Source organism: Schistocerca nitens, chromosome 6 (assembly GCF_023898315.1).
Source record: "Schistocerca nitens isolate TAMUIC-IGC-003100 chromosome 6, iqSchNite1.1, whole genome shotgun sequence".
Lineage (NCBI taxonomy): Eukaryota > Metazoa > Arthropoda > Insecta > Orthoptera > Acrididae > Schistocerca > Schistocerca nitens.
This window is the reverse complement of record NC_064619.1, coordinates 529,486,972-529,507,350: the sequence shown is the minus strand read 5'-3', so window position 1 is coordinate 529,507,350 and position 20,379 is coordinate 529,486,972. Positions and strand designations below refer to the sequence as shown.

General features: G+C 38.5%; 1 protein-coding gene across 6 annotated transcripts; it reads left to right on the top strand.

Annotated features, from left to right (window-relative positions):
- Nucleotides 1-240: 240 nt before the first annotated feature.
- On the top strand, nt 241-16,712 carry LOC126263178 (uncharacterized). Of its 6 annotated transcripts, XM_049960229.1 has the most exons (7): nt 333-463; nt 12,547-12,769; nt 13,547-13,987; nt 14,392-14,633; nt 14,889-15,068; nt 15,908-16,007; nt 16,577-16,712. In XM_049960229.1, the coding sequence occupies exons 2-5, from the start codon at nt 12,550-12,552 to the stop codon at nt 14,931-14,933; spliced, it is 948 nt and encodes a 315-aa protein (XP_049816186.1). In that variant the 5' UTR covers nt 333-463; nt 12,547-12,549; the 3' UTR covers nt 14,934-15,068; nt 15,908-16,007; nt 16,577-16,712. The 6 variants fall into 5 exon arrangements, with proteins under 6 accessions (XP_049816183.1, XP_049816186.1, XP_049816185.1 ...); XM_049960228.1 differs by lacking the exon at nt 333-463 and having other exon boundaries at nt 9,897-12,769; nt 13,547-13,705; XM_049960226.1 differs by having other exon boundaries at nt 241-463; nt 9,979-12,769; nt 13,547-14,633.
- The last annotated feature ends 3,667 nt before the right edge of the window (nt 16,713-20,379 follow it).

Below are 20,379 nucleotides of genomic sequence, written 5' to 3'. Positions count from 1 at the left end.
TGTTTAGATCCATATGTATATAATGATAAAACAATGATGACGCAGTCTTAAAATTTAAGAAAACCAACTTTTATAAAAGTAGTTTTGATTTCTTACAGTCTGTCAAACTTAAAATCACTTTAGGTCTATGAAGATAACAATGTGACAATTTGTTCCATGCTCTTTATCCAGATACAATAAATCCAGATCCATGAGACACTCTGAACTATGAATCTCGAATGGCTTGGTTGTATTTGGTTAATTCCTGATCATCCACCCACTCAAAAGTTTGGATGCCCCATAAAACTAAATGCAAATGTCTGAGGCAATGCTTATGCTTTCAGGGCATGCCTTTCAATAAGGAGGTGTCATAATACTCAGAGTGTGGTTCACCAGCCTCTGCAAACAAATGCAAAACTGTACTGGTCCAAGAGGTTCCCTCTTGGTGGCCTGACCACATGGTGAGCAGCATCTAGATCCTGAGGTAGGAGACTCGTGCTGATCCATAAATAATACTGTTATAATCTGGTCAAGATCTGTGTTCTATAAAACTGCAGAAGTTGGGATCTGTCTGCACCTAATGTCTTTCTACTGAGGCATTTAAAAATGTTCAACGAATTTGTTCTTAGGTCCTTAAGGTGCATTAGCCAGGTTAGTTTAATTTCTAATATTTGGCACATATTCCTTAAAATTTGAACACTGTTTACCATTTTAAGCTCTGTTTGGTTAAAGCTCCGACATGAGTAGTTGCAATTTACACACAGAGCTTTCTTTAATAAGAACCTAGAACTAATTTTGTTTGTCCATTTTCTAGCTTCCTGATGGTCTGCTGTAGTTGTTGCATTGCAAGGAATAGAAAATAGCAAAATCATCAACAAAAATGAATTTTTAACAGGTATCCCTACCAAAGATGAGATAAGTCAGACCTGTTGATAATCCACAATGGGGGCTTCTTTTAGGTGTTTTTTTTTTCTTGCAATTGAATCTGGATGGGGTGACAGTTTCCTGAGAGAAGACTGGCAACCATAATACACTGAGCAGTGTCTCCAAGGGAGGGTAAATATAATGGCAGGTCATTTGCAGGATTGATCTTGAATCATTGCACACAAAAGTCTGCCCAATATTGAGCAGGCATAAGTTCTTAAAGAGGATAAGAATCTCAATGATACTTCTGCTGGAGCAATTTGTGCATCAGTGATCCCCAGGAGGAGGAATGGTCACAGTAGTTCATTAACCCCCATGGGGCTCAGCATTTGTTTACTAGCTACAGGCTTGGCAACACTGGGTTCCTGAGCTGGGGGCTGGTAAGCACCACCCATCCTTGTTACCGTAAGCTCTGGGCATGCAGTGCGGCAGTGGACTGTAGTGTTTTTTGTTGAATGGGGGTCTTGGTTCCACCACCTGGACCACGAGGAAGGTACACAGTTCTATAAAAAAAACCTCAACCCCAAAGTGTGCTAGTTGCTTATGAGGTAAAACAGTCTCTAGTGGGCACCTGCTGCCTCCACCCTAGCCTCCCTCCCCCCCTCCCCCCCCAGTTTTATAAGGATAAGGCTTGCCCAGGCACACTGGGTCGATGTTTGTTTCTGTAGCATCTCATGGGATCCCTATAGAATGGTCTCATCAAACTACTACTCCTGAAATGATGGGTGTACTGTCAGGTAGTACCTACACCCACTCATCAAAGAGAGCTTGGTTGGTCAGTCCTCCCAAGAGGCAGTCTCAGAATCATAGTAACAGGGTACTAGTGTGCCATAACACTTTCATTGTAATCAAGAGAACAGGATGAACCTTTGAGAAGGTCTCCCCTTTATTCATTCACAAGGCATGGGGATACCCCCCATGAGACACTCTGAAGCATGAATCTCGAATAGCTTGGTTGTATTTGGTTAATTCCTGATCATCCACTCACTCAAAAGTTTGGATGCCCCATAAAACTAAATGCAAATGTCTGAGGCAATGCTTATGCTTTCAGAGCATGCCTTTCAATAAGGAGGTCCGTAAAAAGCATCAGATGACTTTTTAACCCTTAACTGCTCTGGACATGTTAATGCCCGCGCTTTTGTACCTGATCTGAATGTGTTTACGTGCGCCACCAGTCCTTCTACCTGGTACTCTGAACAGGTACAAAGGCGCATGCATTAACACGTCCAGAGCAGTTAAAGGGTTAATAGTTGAAATTGCTAATTCAAACCAAGTATCTAAGCTTCTGGGATGTAAGACCTTAAGTGACTACCCAGTCAAGGCTGAGTTGCTTAACGCCCATAACTTCTTTAAAGGTGTAGTTCTCTTCTCCGATATAGTGGTGATGGACCCTGCGGAGTTACATGATGAATGGAAAAATACGGGCATCACGGAAGTGCAGAACTATATGAGGAGAGTCAATGGCAAACTGGAAAAATCTGAACATTTATTGTAATGTTTAGTACTCCAGAATTACCTGAACATATCCTTGCAGACTATATCAGTCTTAAGGTTCATCCGTTTGTTCCTAACCCAATGCGATGCTTCAAATGTCAAAGATTTGGCCATACTACAGTGGGATATAATGAGAGGGCTATGTGTGGAAATTGTGGAGGCTCAGCTCACCGATTATGTAATTCTTGTACACTTCTCCAAAATGTATAAACTGCTCCAGGGATCACCCAGAATGGAGCAGAAAGTGTGAGGTTTACAACAAGGAAGGGAAAATTCAGGAGTTGAAAGTCACAAGACGCAGCCTATGGTGAAGCTAAAAAAGCTTTCAAAGCTAAGCAACCTCCGGTTTTCGGTACTTATTTTGCATCAGCCATTAAGGAGCCAATCACCAAGTGTGATGCCTCCACACAAACTCAGACCACAGATTCAAGTACGAGCACATGCACTTATGGTGAACCTGTTGGGGAAGAAAAAACTACACTTGAACCAGAAATCATGCGGAAGCCACTGGCGATGGGCTTAAAATGTAAGCCATGTACTGCTGCCAGCTATCAGAAGCCTAGGAAGCCATCCCCTCAACCCAAGCAACCAACTCCTCCCATAAATAAGGAAATACATTCCTCAAAAAGTAGTTCAAAGTTGAAGAAAGTGGCAGTTAAACCTTTCGTATCAGTGAGCTTTCTCCTTCTCAGATGAGGACTTTACTCTTCAGGATATGTATTTCCACTTGGAGGAACTGGAGAACCAGGCACCGCCTAACATCACCCTGACCTCCCAGGTAACTCATCGCTTCTGAGAGAGAAAGACAAGATCAGCCATCACTAATCAATGGCACCCACAGGGACTTCTTTGTTGGGGTGGAATTTAAATGGATATTGATCACATTTGGAATAATTACAGCTCCTGGTCCAGAAGAAACAGTTCTGCATCTGCTTACAAGAAACTCATTTTAAAGTCACTGACACACCTATATTGAGGGGTTACCACCCCTAAAGGAAGGACGATATTACTGGAGTCAGAGCTAAAAGTGGAGTGGCTGTTTTATTGATGACAGATGACACTCCTCTCCTGTCCCTCTTAACACGGCCTTATAAGCACTTGTCACAAAAGTTCTAGCACCATTTAACATCATGGTGTGTGCTTTTTATCTTCCAGCTCGTGATCCTTTGGATGCAGACGCACTGATAGAACTCTTTCAGGCACTCCTACACCCATTCCTCCTTATGAGGGCTTTGATGCACACAATGTGCTGTGAGGCTCGGCTACAACTTGCTCCAGGGGTCGATCTATTGAGCAACTCATCCATTCTGAGAATATCTGCCTTTTGAACTCGGGTCAGATGACACACTTTTCCACAGCTACAGGGTCTTATTCAGCCACTGACTTTTGTGTTTGCTCCCCAGCTATTGCAGACTTGGTTCAGTGGGAAGTGGCTACAGATTTACTTTCTAGTGATCACTTCCCAGTGCGGATCCATCTGCCGACTCAGACGGTGGTCAACAGGGGACCTCGAAGCTAGATGATTCAAAGGACAGATTGGTTGCAGTACAGTCGAGAGATTATTTTTTAACAAAAGGATTGTGCACAGTAGATGATGGCCCATGTCACATGTAAGATCCAACATGCTGCCACGAGCCCATCTTCCTGTCTAGCAACTGCCTCAGACGATGGCCTGTACTTTGGTGGAATGACGACTGCCACTTGGTAATCAGAGTGATATGAACAGTTCTGCAGAACTTCAAACACCATCCAACTACAGAAAACCTTCATGCCTTCAGATGTGTGAGAGCACATGCGAGACGGGTCATAAAAGAAAGGAAGAGGGATTCCTGGAAAGAACTCATGACTTCCATTAATCAGTCCACTTTCACTGCGCAAGTTTGTGAATTAACAAGACAGATTTCAGCTAAAAGCAGTAAAGGTCCCCTTAAAGCAGAGGTTCCCAAACTTTTGTTTGTCACGCCCCCCTTCTGCCGAAAAGAAAACTTCCATGCCCCCCCCCCCCCCCCCAAAAAAAAAAAATATAGACGTTTTTATTAATTATCAAGAAACTATTGAAGAATTTGTGATGGTGACGTCATGTAACATGGTGGACTGTTAATGTATCGAGTCGCAGTTATTATGTCATCAGTCTAGTCTAGTGATTATAAGCCACTCCTAAAGTAAAGAAAGACCTTGCTAAACAAGGAAAAATATTTGCGACCCTTGCAGATTAGTGGATGCGGGCCATTATTTTAAGTTGAGTGTAGCTTATTACTTTCACTCATTATCAAAAATAGTCGCTCAGTCACGGTGTTAACGAACATCACTGATTTGTACGCCTATAGCGCTCCCCATTGTCATTGCGCATAGGTTGTAGAGATGGGTCGAACTTGTTCATTCCCGTGAACTACTTCATTCATTTCACTCTTTGCCGTGAAGCGTTCAAATGAAGTAGTTCATTCATGAAGTACGGAAGCCTGGCGAAGTTGCCCAGTTCGCCGCTCAGGCGGAGCTACGCTGGCATCGCCTCGCTCGTACAATAAAGCTTCGTAATACTTCATAAGTTTACCAACAGATGGCTGAACTATGAAGTAACGTGCACGCAACGTTTTACACACTTACAGCGTCTGAGTTAACTTAAACAGAGCATGGTCGAAGGGGACAAAGGAAAGATAAACAGAGAAGCCTGTCACATATAAAGAAGGTATTACTTTTAATGAAGTTCGACATTTTCTCACGAAGCGCCCAAAAGTCTTTATCTGCCAAGTGAAACCTTATTTGTTGTATTCATGGACTGAAAACTACAAAATAGAATGAGTATGTTTACCACTGTCACAAAGTCTATACACCTACGTTAAGTAATTATTCAGAAGTTTTCCTGTAGATTTTATTTTTGTTGAGAGTAATAACCCTCAAAATTCAAAACGTAAACTGTCACCTGTAGTCATTGGTACTATTTCAGGTAAAGTCCCTCTTTATTTTATTCGGAAAGCAGTTTTTGTGTTTATTCGCGCTTATACAATGGCTAGCAACTCGCGATCGCGTAAAAGTAGTGAAATTTGGGGTTTCTTCGCCGATTTAGGTGTTGGGAAAGCAAAGTGCAGCTGTTGTTCTAAGAGTATTTCGCCGCGCGATTCGTCGACAGGCAGTAGAGGAAGGACTGAAGTGAAGGGAGAATGAGTGACGTAGCGCCGATGTAGTGGGAGAGGGGAAGAGAGTTAGTGAACTAAAAAAAAGTGCGGAGTGTGCTATCTGTGAAGAGTTTGAAGTACCAGTTCATTGAAATTGAGTGGTTAGTTCACACTTCACTGGAGTGAAGCGTTCATTTGAACGACTCATTCACGAGCTCCACATCACTAATAGGTTGGCATTTATTTCGACGACGACAGTTACCGAACGGCGACAAAGGCCCAGTTCCCAGAACCGGACAAAAAATAAAAAATAAGTTTTACGAAATAATTTTGCAGACTACACAGAACTTTAAAAAATATGAATAAAACAACTTCCTTACCTTGATTACATTCCCTTGCTGCACACCATTTCTTCACCAGTATACGATTTTAGGACTACTCTTCGCTTGCCATATCTAGGATAAACTTTCGCTGTGTCTTCATCCAGAAGAAATACTATTATTAGTTGAAATAACATACCACATGTAACATCAGAATCCATAAGGATCACACGCAGTATTTATATTTAAATCAGATTCACTATGTTTATTTTATATTGTTTCTTCGAAGTAGTTTTTTATAATTTTACAGTATTACCTACATGTAAGGATAGGAGGAAAATAACAAGTTCTCTTATAATGTGATGTATTTATTATAAAAATATTATTTCCACACACATATGGCAAGAAAAAAAAATAAATCAATGTGAAGTATGAGCTTGCATATTTTTTACAAGATTTTGAATTCTTGGCTGAATAGTAGGAACTGCGCAATACTGAATTTGCTTCTAAGCTTATTTTTTATCGTCACTACCGCTGAAAATGCTCTTTCGCACAAATAAGTGCTTTAAAATGGTAAATACAGTTTCAGTGCTTGTTCTGCTGTGCTGGGATACACTGTTGGATATTTCACCCAAAATAAAGGCTTATCCATCTTCTCAAAGTCATACTTCGCTGCAGAATCATTTTTAATTTCTAAGATTTCCTCTTGTAGTCTGTCTGGCAACACATCCACGTCAACGTGAAATGGATCCGTCGCTAACCTATAATAAATTTTATCACCACAACTGTTAGGGAAGTATCGTTCGAATTCATCAATGAAGTGCTACAAATGGTTCGATATTTTACTCTTAGTATCAGTATCCTTAAAATCGTTTTGAAATCGGGCTTCTTCCAGGATTCCAAACAATCTGGGAAAGCAGGAATAATTGCAGGCTAAAATTTTACGTTTCCATAGTTGCAACTTATCAGTAAACACTTTGATGGCATCCCGATGAAAAATTATGTTTGACTCTCCACCTTGTAATTTCAATTTCAAATTCAATGTGTTTAAAGACTCGAAAATATCTGACAGATAAGCCAATGCAAAACGCAGCTAGCACTCGAGCTTATTTCAAGGTGGATATTGAGTTTAGGTTCAGTTGAAAATTCAAGATTGAAAAATCAACCTGTTACACAGTTTACATCAAGCTGTAAAAACTTAGCTTGAATTAAAATAATTTTCCCAAGCTTGAAATAAACTGTAATTCCCCTGGAAGGCTGTACAGCAGATGCGCGCGCAGCATAGCTTCCATAGACGTCCACGGGAAGCGCCACAAGCGTTTATAAGCCTTGGTACGTTTACGGCCATTTTACCTTTTTGACGTGCGTTAATGGTTGTGGTTTGTTGACAAGTTTGTTTTATACTAGAAAACAGTTCGGTACGTTAATGTTACAAATGTTAAATATTACGTAACGTAAAGGAATACCATATTCTTTTACGTAGAAAAATTGAGCCTGGATAAAAGTGAAATTGATTACCAGCTAAGAATACATATTACAAGTTGTTGAGCAAAAAGAGGTCATTGTAAACTAACTCTCTAATACGTGGCACAAATAAATTAAAACTTAATGTTATTTTACCTTTTTAAACTCTCTCCTTTTTATATATATCGCCCTATTACATTTGTTTACTTGTAGGTACTCGCGTGTCACACACCATGAATGAATAATCGTGAAGTGTGAAAAGTTTCTTTGCGAATACAAATAGTAATAACATGGTGAACGGGAAAAAGTACATCAAGAACCAGTCACTACATATGTGTCAGTCTTTATTTACGTAGCTTTGTCTGCTCTTTACTTTCAGTAATATGAAATTTCTTGCCGTTAGTATGACACTCTTGCACAAAGTAAACATACTCAAGAAATTCAAGTCAAAGAAGTCTTAAAGTTGGGGCAACAGTAAAATCAGAGTTGCAGTCTGTTATTACGCCATCAGTCTTGAGAGATTTTGTTGAAGCTGTTAATTCTTTCATTGATGATGGACACAAAATTTGTGACTCATGCCTGGCAAAAGTTAAGCATATTAATTTTGGATCTGGGCTGTACTGTGAAGGATGAATCTATTGAGAATGATTGTAGTACTGTTGAGAAACCTTACCATATTCCAACATTTATGAACAACAGGCACACTTCTCATTTGACTAGAACTTAAAAAAAATCTGAGTTTATATTCAAATCATACAACAGACAATTTGCCCCACCCATAACTATACAGGGAAATACGGAAGCGTCCGATCCCGGCCGTCTACTTTGACCCATGACATCACAAATATGGCGGAAACTACCATAAACCACGATTCCAAAATGGCGCATATAAAGTCGTTAGGTACACATTATGAAGACGCAAATACATCGAAACACACACACACACACACACACACACACACACACACACACACGTTCCACAAAAAGCCTGATGACACTAACGGGACAAGAGCGGAAATGGGGGTTTTTGGGTGGGGACAAACTAAATATAAACAAATTTAGACACCCGCCCCCATACAAAAACGCGAAATGACGAAAAAAAAAACCGACATCACAAAACACCACAAATACCACTAAACACAATATCATCTGGAATCGGACACTTCCCTTAACCTATATAGCTCAACAGCAGCTCCCGATCCCATAAATTAGGATCAAACACTTCCCTTGACCTATGTAGCTCAAGAACATCTCCCGATACCAATACCAACATTCACATCCACACATTGCAATAAAACACTTCCCTCGACCCCAACAAACAACATATACACTAAAAAAAAAAAAACTTATCTCAAAAAAGTTCCGGCGCTACAAACTAGGTTGGCCTCGACAATCACACAGAAGCACTCACACACACCTGTACTTACCCCCTGTACTTAATGAACTCGGAAAACACTTCACGGCAAAAAGAAAACCAATGAAGCACACTCCTCTCACTCACACCAGTCTCATGCGCGCAAAAACTTTGTGGGGATCTATAACAAAAATAATAAGTCACCAGTACAATCTCGCGCATGTCCAACCTAGACTTCTCGAACCAGGAACCGCGCCGTGTGGGGCGCCAAATGTCGTCTTTTCGACAGTGCCACATATAACCGTCCCTGGTCCGAGACGCCGGAACTTTAGCCAAATTCATTTCTTCGCCACAAACAGAGCTTTTCACAACCTCGGCAATTAAACCGAAAAGCTTGAAAAACTTGATCAGTTGCAAAGGAGTGTTACCCATCATTTCCCTCAGACGCGCACTGTTAATTTTATCCGTCATATCCATTCCTGAACAAGAACACCGCAAAATCGTTAACCTGAACGTACCACGAGAGGGCACAACAAACCACAACACGACGACATCTAGAAACACGCTACACGCACAAACCAAACTCCGCGCCGTCATGACGTCACACACCGCAAAGCAGACGCGCGGGATCGGACGCTTCTGTAGACCCCTATACAGTTATATATAGTGTCATGCATTGGTGCAACCTAATTCTTTTTCTAATAGCGACATGTTTCTTTAATAGACGAATGTAAGCTTCATTTGTATGTGGCTTGGCTGAATTGTGGACACTATCAAAGCAGAAATATTGTTCGGATGTCAAAATTGTTCAGTTCTCTGTCAGATTTGTCCCACCCATAGCACTGGTATTATGTATTGCATTACAGACAGTTCAGTATGTATATTTGAACACTGTATTTTTTTGGAATGAAGAGTATCAATTTGTTGCTTAAAACAGCAACTTCACTTAAAATAACTTAAGATTCCTAAATGTAAACATGAAAATACTAGCATAAATTAGTACAATGTCCCACCCGTAATGCTGGCATTGCTCTAAAATTTTCAACGAAAGCATGGAAGTTAATAAACAAATTTATACATGCTTAAGAGATGTTTTTAATTTTATTTTTTCAAATATGGGTTCTTTAGAGGCCTGTATTAAATAGTAATTCAAATTAATATTCCATCATGTAACCTAAAAAAAAAAAAATATTAAATTTCACCAACAAATTCAGTTTATAAATGCTGAATAATAATAGCTCTATTTTTTCTTCCCTGAGACATCCATTGCTTCCATATGTAATTTTCCTTATTTTGTCAATCCCAACTAAATTATTCTGTTTTATTTCAGGAATGTCAAACAGGAAACTGTTCAATTCTCTTTCTCGGGAGGGGAAACGGAAACGGCTGTTGAAGCTTTATGAGAAAAGTGTAGGGCACTCTGCTGTAGCTGGTGAGAGAGATGTTTCCAACGATCCAAATCCTGGGAGTCAACTTCAACCATTATCGTGTAATAGTGCCACTGGATCATCATTTAATAGTGAACCTTCTGAAAGTAATGATAGGGCCTCAACATCGAACCAGGTTTTTGAGTTGTTGGATCAGTATCCTTTATCATACGGTTCAGACAGTGATGACTGCTTTGATTCCAAGTTTCAAATGGAAGAGCTCAAATCTGAATTAGCTAACTGGTCTGTTCAGTTTAGCATTACAAATGTGGCATTGACAGCTTTGTTGTGTATTCTTCGATCACATGACTGCTTTAAATCTCTTCCATCAGATGCAAGAACTATTCTAAAGACTCCAAGATGCATTCAAGTAAAAAATGTAAGCCCTGGCCAGTACTGCCACATTGGTATTTCAAACCAGTTAAAGAAAATGTTTGCTAGTGCACAACATATTTTCAGTTCTTTACAGCATATTGATTTAATGATTGGAATTGACGGATTATCTTTATTTCACAGTGGCCAATTTTAGGCTCTGTATTAAATATTCCATCCTTGTCATCAACTGTTTTTCCTATTGGCATTTATTTTGGATTAAAGAAACCCAGTAGTTGTTTTGAATTTCTAAATGATTTTGTAGAAGAAATTGGTGGCCTAATCAGGAATGGTTTAATTTGTAATGGCAAAAATATAGCTGTCAGGATCAAGGGAATTTGTTGTGATGCCCCTGCCAAAGCTTTTATTTTAGGCATTAAAGGTCACAACGGATATTTCTCGTGCACCAGATGTAAACAGGAAGGGTCTTTCTTTGATAATAGGATGACTTTTCCTATATTTGACAGTCTGCCTCGTACCCATGAGGGATTTATAAACAAAGAAGGCACAGAATTCAATACTGGTGACACCCCATTGACCACCATCCCTAGTCTGCATATGGTATCATCTTTCCCACTTGACTATATGCACTTAGTGTGTTTAGGGGTAATGAGAACAATGATTTATGTTTGGATGTTTGGACCTGCCCCTTTAAAACTACCTAGTAGGATTATTGATAGTATAAGTTCTAATTTATTATCTCTAAAAGCAAGCATTCCAGTAGAATTTTGTAGAAAACCCCGAGGTCTTGATGAAGTGAAAAGATGGAAAGCTACAGAATTTAGGCAGTTTTTGCTTTATATTGGACCACTTGTATTGTACGATATTTTGTTGCCTGAACAGAAAGAAATTTATAACAACTTTTTATCTCTCCATATTGCCATGACCCTACTCCTCAGCAAAAAATTTTGTTATCAACACCAGGAATATGCCAAAGGTCTTCTTCTTCATTTTGTACAAACTTTTCAATCATTATATGGGCAGAAGTATATAACACACAATTTTCATGGACTGATTCATATTGCTGATGATATATCAGTATTTGGCCCTTTAGATGGATGCAGTGCCTTTAAATTTGAAAATTTTTTATTTTCTCTGAAGAAATGTGTTAGAAAAGGAAATAAACCTTTGCAGCAAGTTGTGAAACGTTTAGCTGAAATTTCTAACTCCACCATTAGTCCAGTCAGTGACAATGAAGTTAATAAACTTTATCCAATTTTCGAATGTCAACATTATTCTGGACCTGTTTTTGATGGTTGTAATCCTGATCAGCAGTACAACACAGCAAATTTTCAAAATTTTAAAATAACTACATCAACTCCAAACTCATGCTGTATGACGAATGATGGAAGTATTGTTATTGTTGAAAACTTCATCTATTCCAGTTCCTTGTGTACAATGGTCATTCTTTGTAAACAGTTTATGACTGTTTGTGATTGTTTTGGACTCCCTTTTTGTAAAAGTTCAGATGTTAATATTACTGTTGTACGAAATATGTCTGATGTACACATAAGGTCAGTCTCTGACATTAAGGAGAAACTGGTGCTTTTAACACTAGGCAGTAAAAATGTAACACTACCTCTGCTGCATACATAAGAGTGGACTAATGCAAGTGATAAACAACTCAGTTCTACAGGATTTTCTGAAAAATTATCTGGAAACAAACTAAAAACTATGGGAGACATCCAGAGTTTTATTCATCCAACTATGCTCGTTCATCACTCTCACTAGTCATGCTCATTCAGTGAACATATTAACCATGTGCTTATACTTTACCAGCTGATTATATTTTTAAAAGTTCTGTTGTTGGAGTTTAATTTTGAAATTTATCTCCATACATCCAGTATTAAAATTCTGAAATTTTAAACCCAAAATAAAAAATAAAATACTTAAAAATATAACCAGTTACAGTATATAACCTCCCTCGTGTCTTAAAATACTATCCTATAAATTTAATTATTTACTATAGGTATGTTTAGGTATAATGAAGTACTTAAGGTGTGTGCATGAGTACACACAGACAAAGTCTGAAATCAAAGTCAATCATTCAGATATTTTGTTCATTTTAATTACTGATGTTTTGTTTTTATATGGGTTAGGAAATGGAGCTGACAAATGAAAAATACAAATTTGCCATAATAAAATTTCCTGCAGAAGATGATGCTCTAGGAATAATAGCCTTATGCTGGATTCAAAATGATGGGACCACATGTTTATACCCACCTGTGACCACTGATAGCAAAAGAAATAAATTATTGAGGGAAGAAGCCTTACCATTACAATCCTGGAGTTCTCATAAGATATCTTTAATGAAAAAATATGGTAAGTAAACTGGTTTTAAATACTATAGGCTTAATTTTACAATAGCCGACACATGCATAGCTCAGACTCGACCAATGTTGGCAACAGCACTTTCTTCCCAGGAATATTGTTAGCCAATAGGGTGATAGAGGACAAGGGTATTACATCGAGAACCTGTCAACCATAGAGGAGGAACAGCGTGAATTCACTTTTCAAAATGTGCCACAAATTCAGAGTGCTATGTTAAAACAATGTTGCCAACTTTCTGCACTATGCATGTTGGCTATTCTGAAATTTTACCTTACCTAATCTAAGTAAATCCTAATGTCATTTGATCTCAAGAATCTAATGTTATTAAAACTAAGTTACATATAGTTTGTCAGTTGAGGTTTTTTTTTCTTGAAATCTAAGTCACATCATATAAATTTATATCTAAGCTTGTATAAGTGCGAGAAATAGAAAAATTGTATTATTCACAGTTTAGTTTTTGGAAAAACCTTCTTTTTGAATTTCCTACAATTTCCATCAAAAAACATTTATTTTATTATTACATAGGTCAAACTGTGTAAAGTTCACTTTCATAAAACAATTTTAGTAATGCAGTACATTTGAATTAGGCCTATAGTTACTTTGAGCCTGTTGTAGCAATTTAATGTCATGCAGTACCAGTAAATGTATTTATGATTACTGGCAACTGTTATTGCCACCAATAGCTTTTGACAAGGCTATTTTCTCTATGAGGTGAAATTGCAGTTAGGGCTGTACACAAATTAAATTTATTCTTTGTATGAATTGTAGCAACATACAACGATGCAAGAGAGCATTTTCGAAAAGCTGAAGAAACATCAAACCTCGAAAGTGAAGAAGAAATTGGAGTGAAGAGAAAAAGGAAGGCAAAAGACATAATGTTGCCAGGAGAAGAATCGAGCGATGAAGATTACATGCCGAAGAAAAAATGTAAGACCAACCGTGTCACAGTTCATCCGTATCCATCTCTTGATTCTTTTTCAGCTTCATTCTCATCCTCACCATCTACTGGTATGGAAGTTCGTGAAATGTGGTCTTCCATCCCTCCAAATTCATTATCTCCTAGGCCTAGTTCATTCTCCAATGCCAAAATTCCTCCAGCACTACTTGCTTCAGCACCACTTCCTTCAGCACCACTTCCTTCAGCACCACTTGCTTCAGCACCACTTGCTTCAGCACACTGTCCGAGAAAAGAAAAATCTGCACCACTGGGTAAGTTTTTGTGTTATTTCTCTGCTAAATAATATTAGGCCTAGCAGTGAAACCCATTTTGTGTACAGTGTTTTCTTTTATATAACTAGCCTCAGTGACCAGCTTTACCCGCCTGCTTCTAGTAGTAATAGTGTGAAGTGGGTCAGCACAGATACTTATGCCAGAATGTGTGTAATACAAAAACTACTACCTTTTTAAGGCATGTTCTAGGGAATACACATTATGTGTGTTATATATTTCAATTTAAGCATAGAAATTTAAATACTAACAATTTTTCAATTAATATTAATTTTCTGAAACATTTTTTGGGTTTAGTGGCTGCAAAGAAATTTAAATCAAAAGTAGATGCTATTACGCTTGCTAAATGCTAAGTAAACTTGAGCAATCATCCACCTATGTTGTAGATGTTGAGCGGATCTGGCTCATTCTTGGCCAGTTACAAGCTGCAGCACGTAGCCAGTCTGAGGAAATCTCTCAGCTGAACAGAAAAATTGACCTGTTATTGGCTCGAGGATGTGTCAACAGTACTTATCAGGAGGCGGATGAAAGTAATGAGCAGGCACTAAACAGTCTCCCTTTATCATCAATGGAAGAATTTGATGAATTTGAGGAAAAATTGAAACAACAGGAATTCAAAAGTCTTGTGGTAATTTGTCCAAATATTATTTTATCATAAACATTTAGCAATTTCATTAATGGTCCTTGCTAGAAAACAGATTTTTTGACTTAACACGAGGTATCGCACTCATCTACACTCGCAATTCATTCATATTTATTTAAAATATGCACTCACATGTGTTGCCAGTGTCTTAATATGAAAATATTGGATTATTTGTATTGTTTTGTTTCTTGAAGAATCTTAATGATATAACAGCTTCATCAAGAAAATTTATATTTTCAGGTGAAGTTACTTGCACCCTTGGTGGTAAAGATGCAAAATTGTTAATGTTCAATTGTATGAAACAATGCCTGATGTCAGAGATAGGAATGAAGTTTTCATATACAGGAAGGCCTCCAAAAGACAAGACGAAAGAAAGGAAAAGAGCTTTCTGTTCAACCTTGCTTTGTGCAGCAATTCAAAGTAAGCTGGTTTGGTTTATATATCATGCGCATTTTTTCCAAATGTGAACTTCAAATTTGTTACTTCAAAATGTTTTAAACACTAATATATAAACACAAATATATGGACAGTGTTATGCATCATGAGACCAAGTGCCATTACTTAACATTTCTGATGTGAGCGCATTTAGTACTGTTAAGTAGGTACTTGCGGTGAGATTTTTGTGCTAAGATAAAGAACACTAACCCTTCTTTGGTCCAAAAAGTTGAGAAACATTAATAAATACATATATTTTAAGGGAATGCAGACTTTAGGTTCCATTGTGTCACATATGACATATGGTGCTTCGACTAGTGATGCATAACACTATTCATATAGGCCTCAACAAAATTAAATTTTCGGGAAGAATATAGATTAGCATTGGCATCGTTTTTGTGAAATGTGGTCAGATTCCACCTTGTGGATCCACCCCATTGGCCTTAAAAGTTGCAGTGTTTATCTTATGGAGAAAAATTTGTTTTCATTTGGTCGTATTATTTGGATATTTCATTTAAGTTAAGAAAACAACTGATGAATTCATACTTTTGGTATTATCAGGAAAGTAGTTATGTTTCATTGATGTTCAATGGGTTGGTTGTTATTAATCAGATGTTTACAGGGTTTAGAGAAATAACGGCTTATTTGAGAAGAGCATTTTCACAATGCTATGTGCACAATTCTCGTTGGTGAAAATCAATAGTTTACAGTCTGGCCTGATACAGTGGCTTTATAATTTCAACATTGTAAAAGTAATTTTTGTTCCAGTGTAAATCTCTAACACTTTCCACTACTTTTAATGATAAACTCACTTATGTTTTCAGGTTCAGTCAGAAAAATATTTCCTTTGACAACCGAAGACCAGTTTAAAACTAACATAGGACACTGGCTTCAACAGTCAAAAAACAGAAGTCAAACCCCACGGTAAGACTACACTAAATTACAATCGGTGATGGCTTAATTTTGTTGTTCCCTAGGTGAAATAATAATGCAAGGCCTACTGGTACTTCTTACTTTTATTGTTATTTGTAATGTGGCTAAAATCTAATAAAAGGCAATATTAAAATATGACAAGGAGAACATTTTTTGTTCTTTTACATTGCAGTTCCACTTAACTGGTAATTTCTTAAATTCATTTCGATGTCATCTTTTATTTTATTTTGATTCAGTTTTACTCACCAAAAAATAATTGTGGATAGAATAAAATGTCTACATTTTTCTAAACAGTAGTTTCCTTATAAGCTTACAGTATGAGGTGTGTATGATTTCAGGTAATTGTTTCTTTATAATTCAGATTAAATGGCCCTGAAACTATTAGAAATAGTGATGTGTGGCTTCTTCATGAAGTCATCGCAAAATTACCCAAATGTCATCTTTACTTTAAGAAGTTATTTTTCTAATATGGGGCATAAATTATATTTAGGTTGATTAGTTTCAACTTTTTACATTTTTTATGTTTAGGTATGGCTAACATTTTCTTTTACCTGTTACAGGACCATTATACCGGCAGAAGCCAGTGATTTTTGATCCTGCTCTGGTCTGTGTGCTGGGGCCGGAGGGGCTTCCGAATAATTAAATTTTAAAATAAAACAATTTTAAACAGTTTGAAAATAAAAATTTTTAAAGATATATGTCTTCATAATTTTTTCACACCGTTTCCATTCTGATATTTATTTAATTAATTAGGTTCAATAAATTCAGATTAATATTTATATAGCTTAAAACAAGCTGTAAATACCAGGCTGTATTCCACGTGTGTAGATACAGCTGGAGCCAAGCTTGATAAGTCAAGCTTGAACTATTGCTTGAACTCTGCCAACTTTGATGTTTGTTTCAAGCTTGAATCCAGCTAACAGGCCTGAATATTCCAGCTTTGATCAAGCTTATATACTTGAACTTTACAGCTGGAAACAAGTTTGAAACCAGCTTACTGTGCTATCTGGGAATGAACACCGGGCTTTCTAAATTCCACATACAATTCAGTTTGTTTGTTATTTTCCAAAAACTGCATCACTTCGTCTCGAAGTTCAAATAATCTTTCTAGCATATTTCCTTTTGAAAGCCAGCGTACTTCTGTATGAAATAAAAGTGTTTTATACTCTGGTCCCAAGTCTTCACAAAGTGTCGTAAATAACCTGGAATTTTAACGCACTCTTTTTAATATGATTCACGATTTTGATGCACAATTTCAATACATCATTGAGTTCCTTTGGAAGTGTCTTAGCTGCCAATGCTTGATGGTGTATTACACAGTGGATAGCAGTAACACTAGGGTTTTTTTTTTCTGACCATCTGCACGAGTCCTGAGCGACATCCAAGCATTGATGGGGCGCCGTCTGTGCATACGCCTATCAGTTTCTGCCATGATAACTCATTTTTACAAAAGAATTCAGAGACGGTTGCCATTATATGAATTGCTTTTGAAGTTGTCTTTAACTCTGTAGAAAACAGCAACTCTTCTTTAATTGCTTCATTTTCTATATAGCGAACGAAAGCTAGCAGTTGGCAACAATTCGCAACATCGGTAGTCTCGTCTAACTGTATTGCGAAAAACTACGATTGTTTGACGGCCGTAACTAATTGATTTTGTATGTCTTCGGCCATATCATCAATCCGACGTTTCACAGTATTGTCAGAAAGCGGTATTTGTGATAGTTTTTGTTTGCTTTCTGACCCAAGAACAATATCAGCAGCTTTCAACAAACAGGGTTTGACTAGTGTCCCTCCGATAATATGACTTTTCTTGGTCCTTGAAATAAATAGCGATAACTCATACGAGGCTTCCACAACCTTTTCTGATGTCTGAGCGAAGGATCCAGCAGTGTCCAACTTCATTCGTTTCAAATTATCGCATTTTGCAGCAAAAAATTCCTTCGGCTTCTCTTTCAATGCACCATGCTTTTCCCACAAATGGCGTTCCAGACGAAAAGGTCTCATGGAATCATTGCTCAATACCTCATAGCAAATAACACATTGCGGCTGGTCAACACCATTTTTTTGTATAGAAGCAAAACCGTATTTGAAATAATCATCATTATATTTACGTTTTTTTCACGACACTCATGGTGAAGTAAAAAGAAAACAAGAAGTTAACAGTATAATTTCGCACTAACACTGATTTTACTGAGACACAACTGTGAAAGATTCAATGCGATTTCAGCAAAATCCAATACATCAGATGTGTCAAAAACTGCAAGCAACCAACTGAAATAAAGGAAAGCTACTGTTGTCTGTCGGCACCTCAGATGACTGCCTGTGAGGAGTGGGGCGAAGAACGGGGAAGCCCAGCCGCAGCGCAGGTAGTCAGTGCACTGTCTGTCTGCGACCTGGTGGCCGAGCAGGGCTCTTGCTGGGAGAAATTTCATGGATACACCTCACACATCGCTGGAAACTGTGCACAGTGCCAAGCAGTTATCTCTGTACTCGTACCAAAAGAAGCCATTGTCGCAGCAAAGAACGTACACTAATTTCAAACGAAATTATGCTGTATTTCAAAAAGGCAGAAGAAAAATAACTGTTTTGTCAGATAAGTAATCCGAATGAAAGAGCTGTAGTACTGACTGTTCGTAAAAAAAAAAAAAAAAAGCCTCACTAATGGACTTCATTCTCTACCTAGCTGGGTTATGTTTCATTGATAGCAGTCACGACAATGTTTCCAGAACGGCGTGAAGTACTCTGCTCAGAACGAACACTTGTACCAGTTTTGCATTCACGTCGTGCACATTTTTCTGGTGACAAAGGGCATGACCCTGGCATCCAAATTACGAACCTGCCAGTTCATTTGAAGCGTATACACTGTATTAAAGTCACTGTAATTGCATCACATGGGGATCCGTGGGTTGACAGGGTAATAAAACGGCATTTTTGCAGTTACGCAGTATAAGTGATTATTACTCTGATGAACATAGCCTACTACCACTAAAAGTTATAACATGATTATGTTCAGTTCATGTGTACAAATGTACGGAATAGTTAATACCTGACTTTTCTGTTTTCCAGTTCTCAGAAGTAAGTTGTTCACAAATCTGATATATTAGAATTAATGCATATCGCCTTCGTAATTTTGAGAGTTTCTGTGTGTGACATTCTAAACATGATCTTCAAAAGCTGTATGTTCTAGGATAGTGTTGTGGCATAACAAACTAGCTACGCCACACTGAAGTAGCCGAAAGGGGCACGCGTCAACTCACGCCGTCTTGCGTTAAGTCTGAAACAGGATACGTGATGAAAGCTATAAAGAAAAGAATGGAGCTTCTCGTATACTTAACTTTAATTTCTTGTTGTACATTGCTCTTGATAATACAAGTGAGACTCTCTCCAGATATGGTTAATGGCGCCTTGCTAGGTCGTAGCCATGGACTTAGCTGAAGGCTATTCTAACTGTCTCTCGGCAAATGAGAGAAAGGCTTCGTACGTGTAGTCACTAGCAATGTCGTCCGTACAACTGGGGCGAGTGCTAGTACGTCTCTCGAGACCTGCCGTGTGGTGGCGCTCGGTCTGCGATCACTGCCAGTGGCGACACGCGAGTCCGACATGTACTAATGGACCGCGGCCGATTTAAAGCTACCACCTAGCAAGTGTGGTGTCTGGCGGTGACACCACAGATAGGTTATTGAGATAGGTTTGCAGGAAGTGGGACGCCAAACGATTGCATGTAGCACCATAATCTATCATTAATACCTGCACATTCATTTTTATTAAAATATCGATATTAAAAAGAAATATTAGGTTTGTACCGCTAACTCCACCCGCATCCCCCCCCCCCCCCCCCCCCCCACAGGGGGGCGCGCCCCCCATTTTGGGAACCCCTGCCTTAAAGCCTTGTCAAGAAATGGGGTCTTGGTGGACACACCTAAAGACATGGCTCAGGTTTTAACTGAACAGTTTTTTACTGTCACTGTGTCATCCAGACAGGCTCCTGCATCTCAGGTATTCCGCAGGACTGCGGAGATGAGGAAGCTCCATTTCTTCCTGCATAATGAGGAATTCTACAACCTTCCACTCTCAATGTGGGAACTGGAATCAGCTCTGTCCACAGCCAGAGACACTGCTATAGGACCTGATGAGATTCATTATGCCATGCTGTGTTAGCTGTGCCCTGAAGTGGAAAGGACAGCACCTCTCTTGTTTCAATCAGACCTAATTTGATGGACAGTACCCCGCAACTTGGAAGAAGGCAATATTAATTCCATTATGGAAACCAGGCAAGTGCAGTGGCAAACCTAACAGTTGCCGGAGTGTAACTTTTACCAACTGTATGGGTAAGAATCTTGAATGCACGGTCAACTGCCACCTC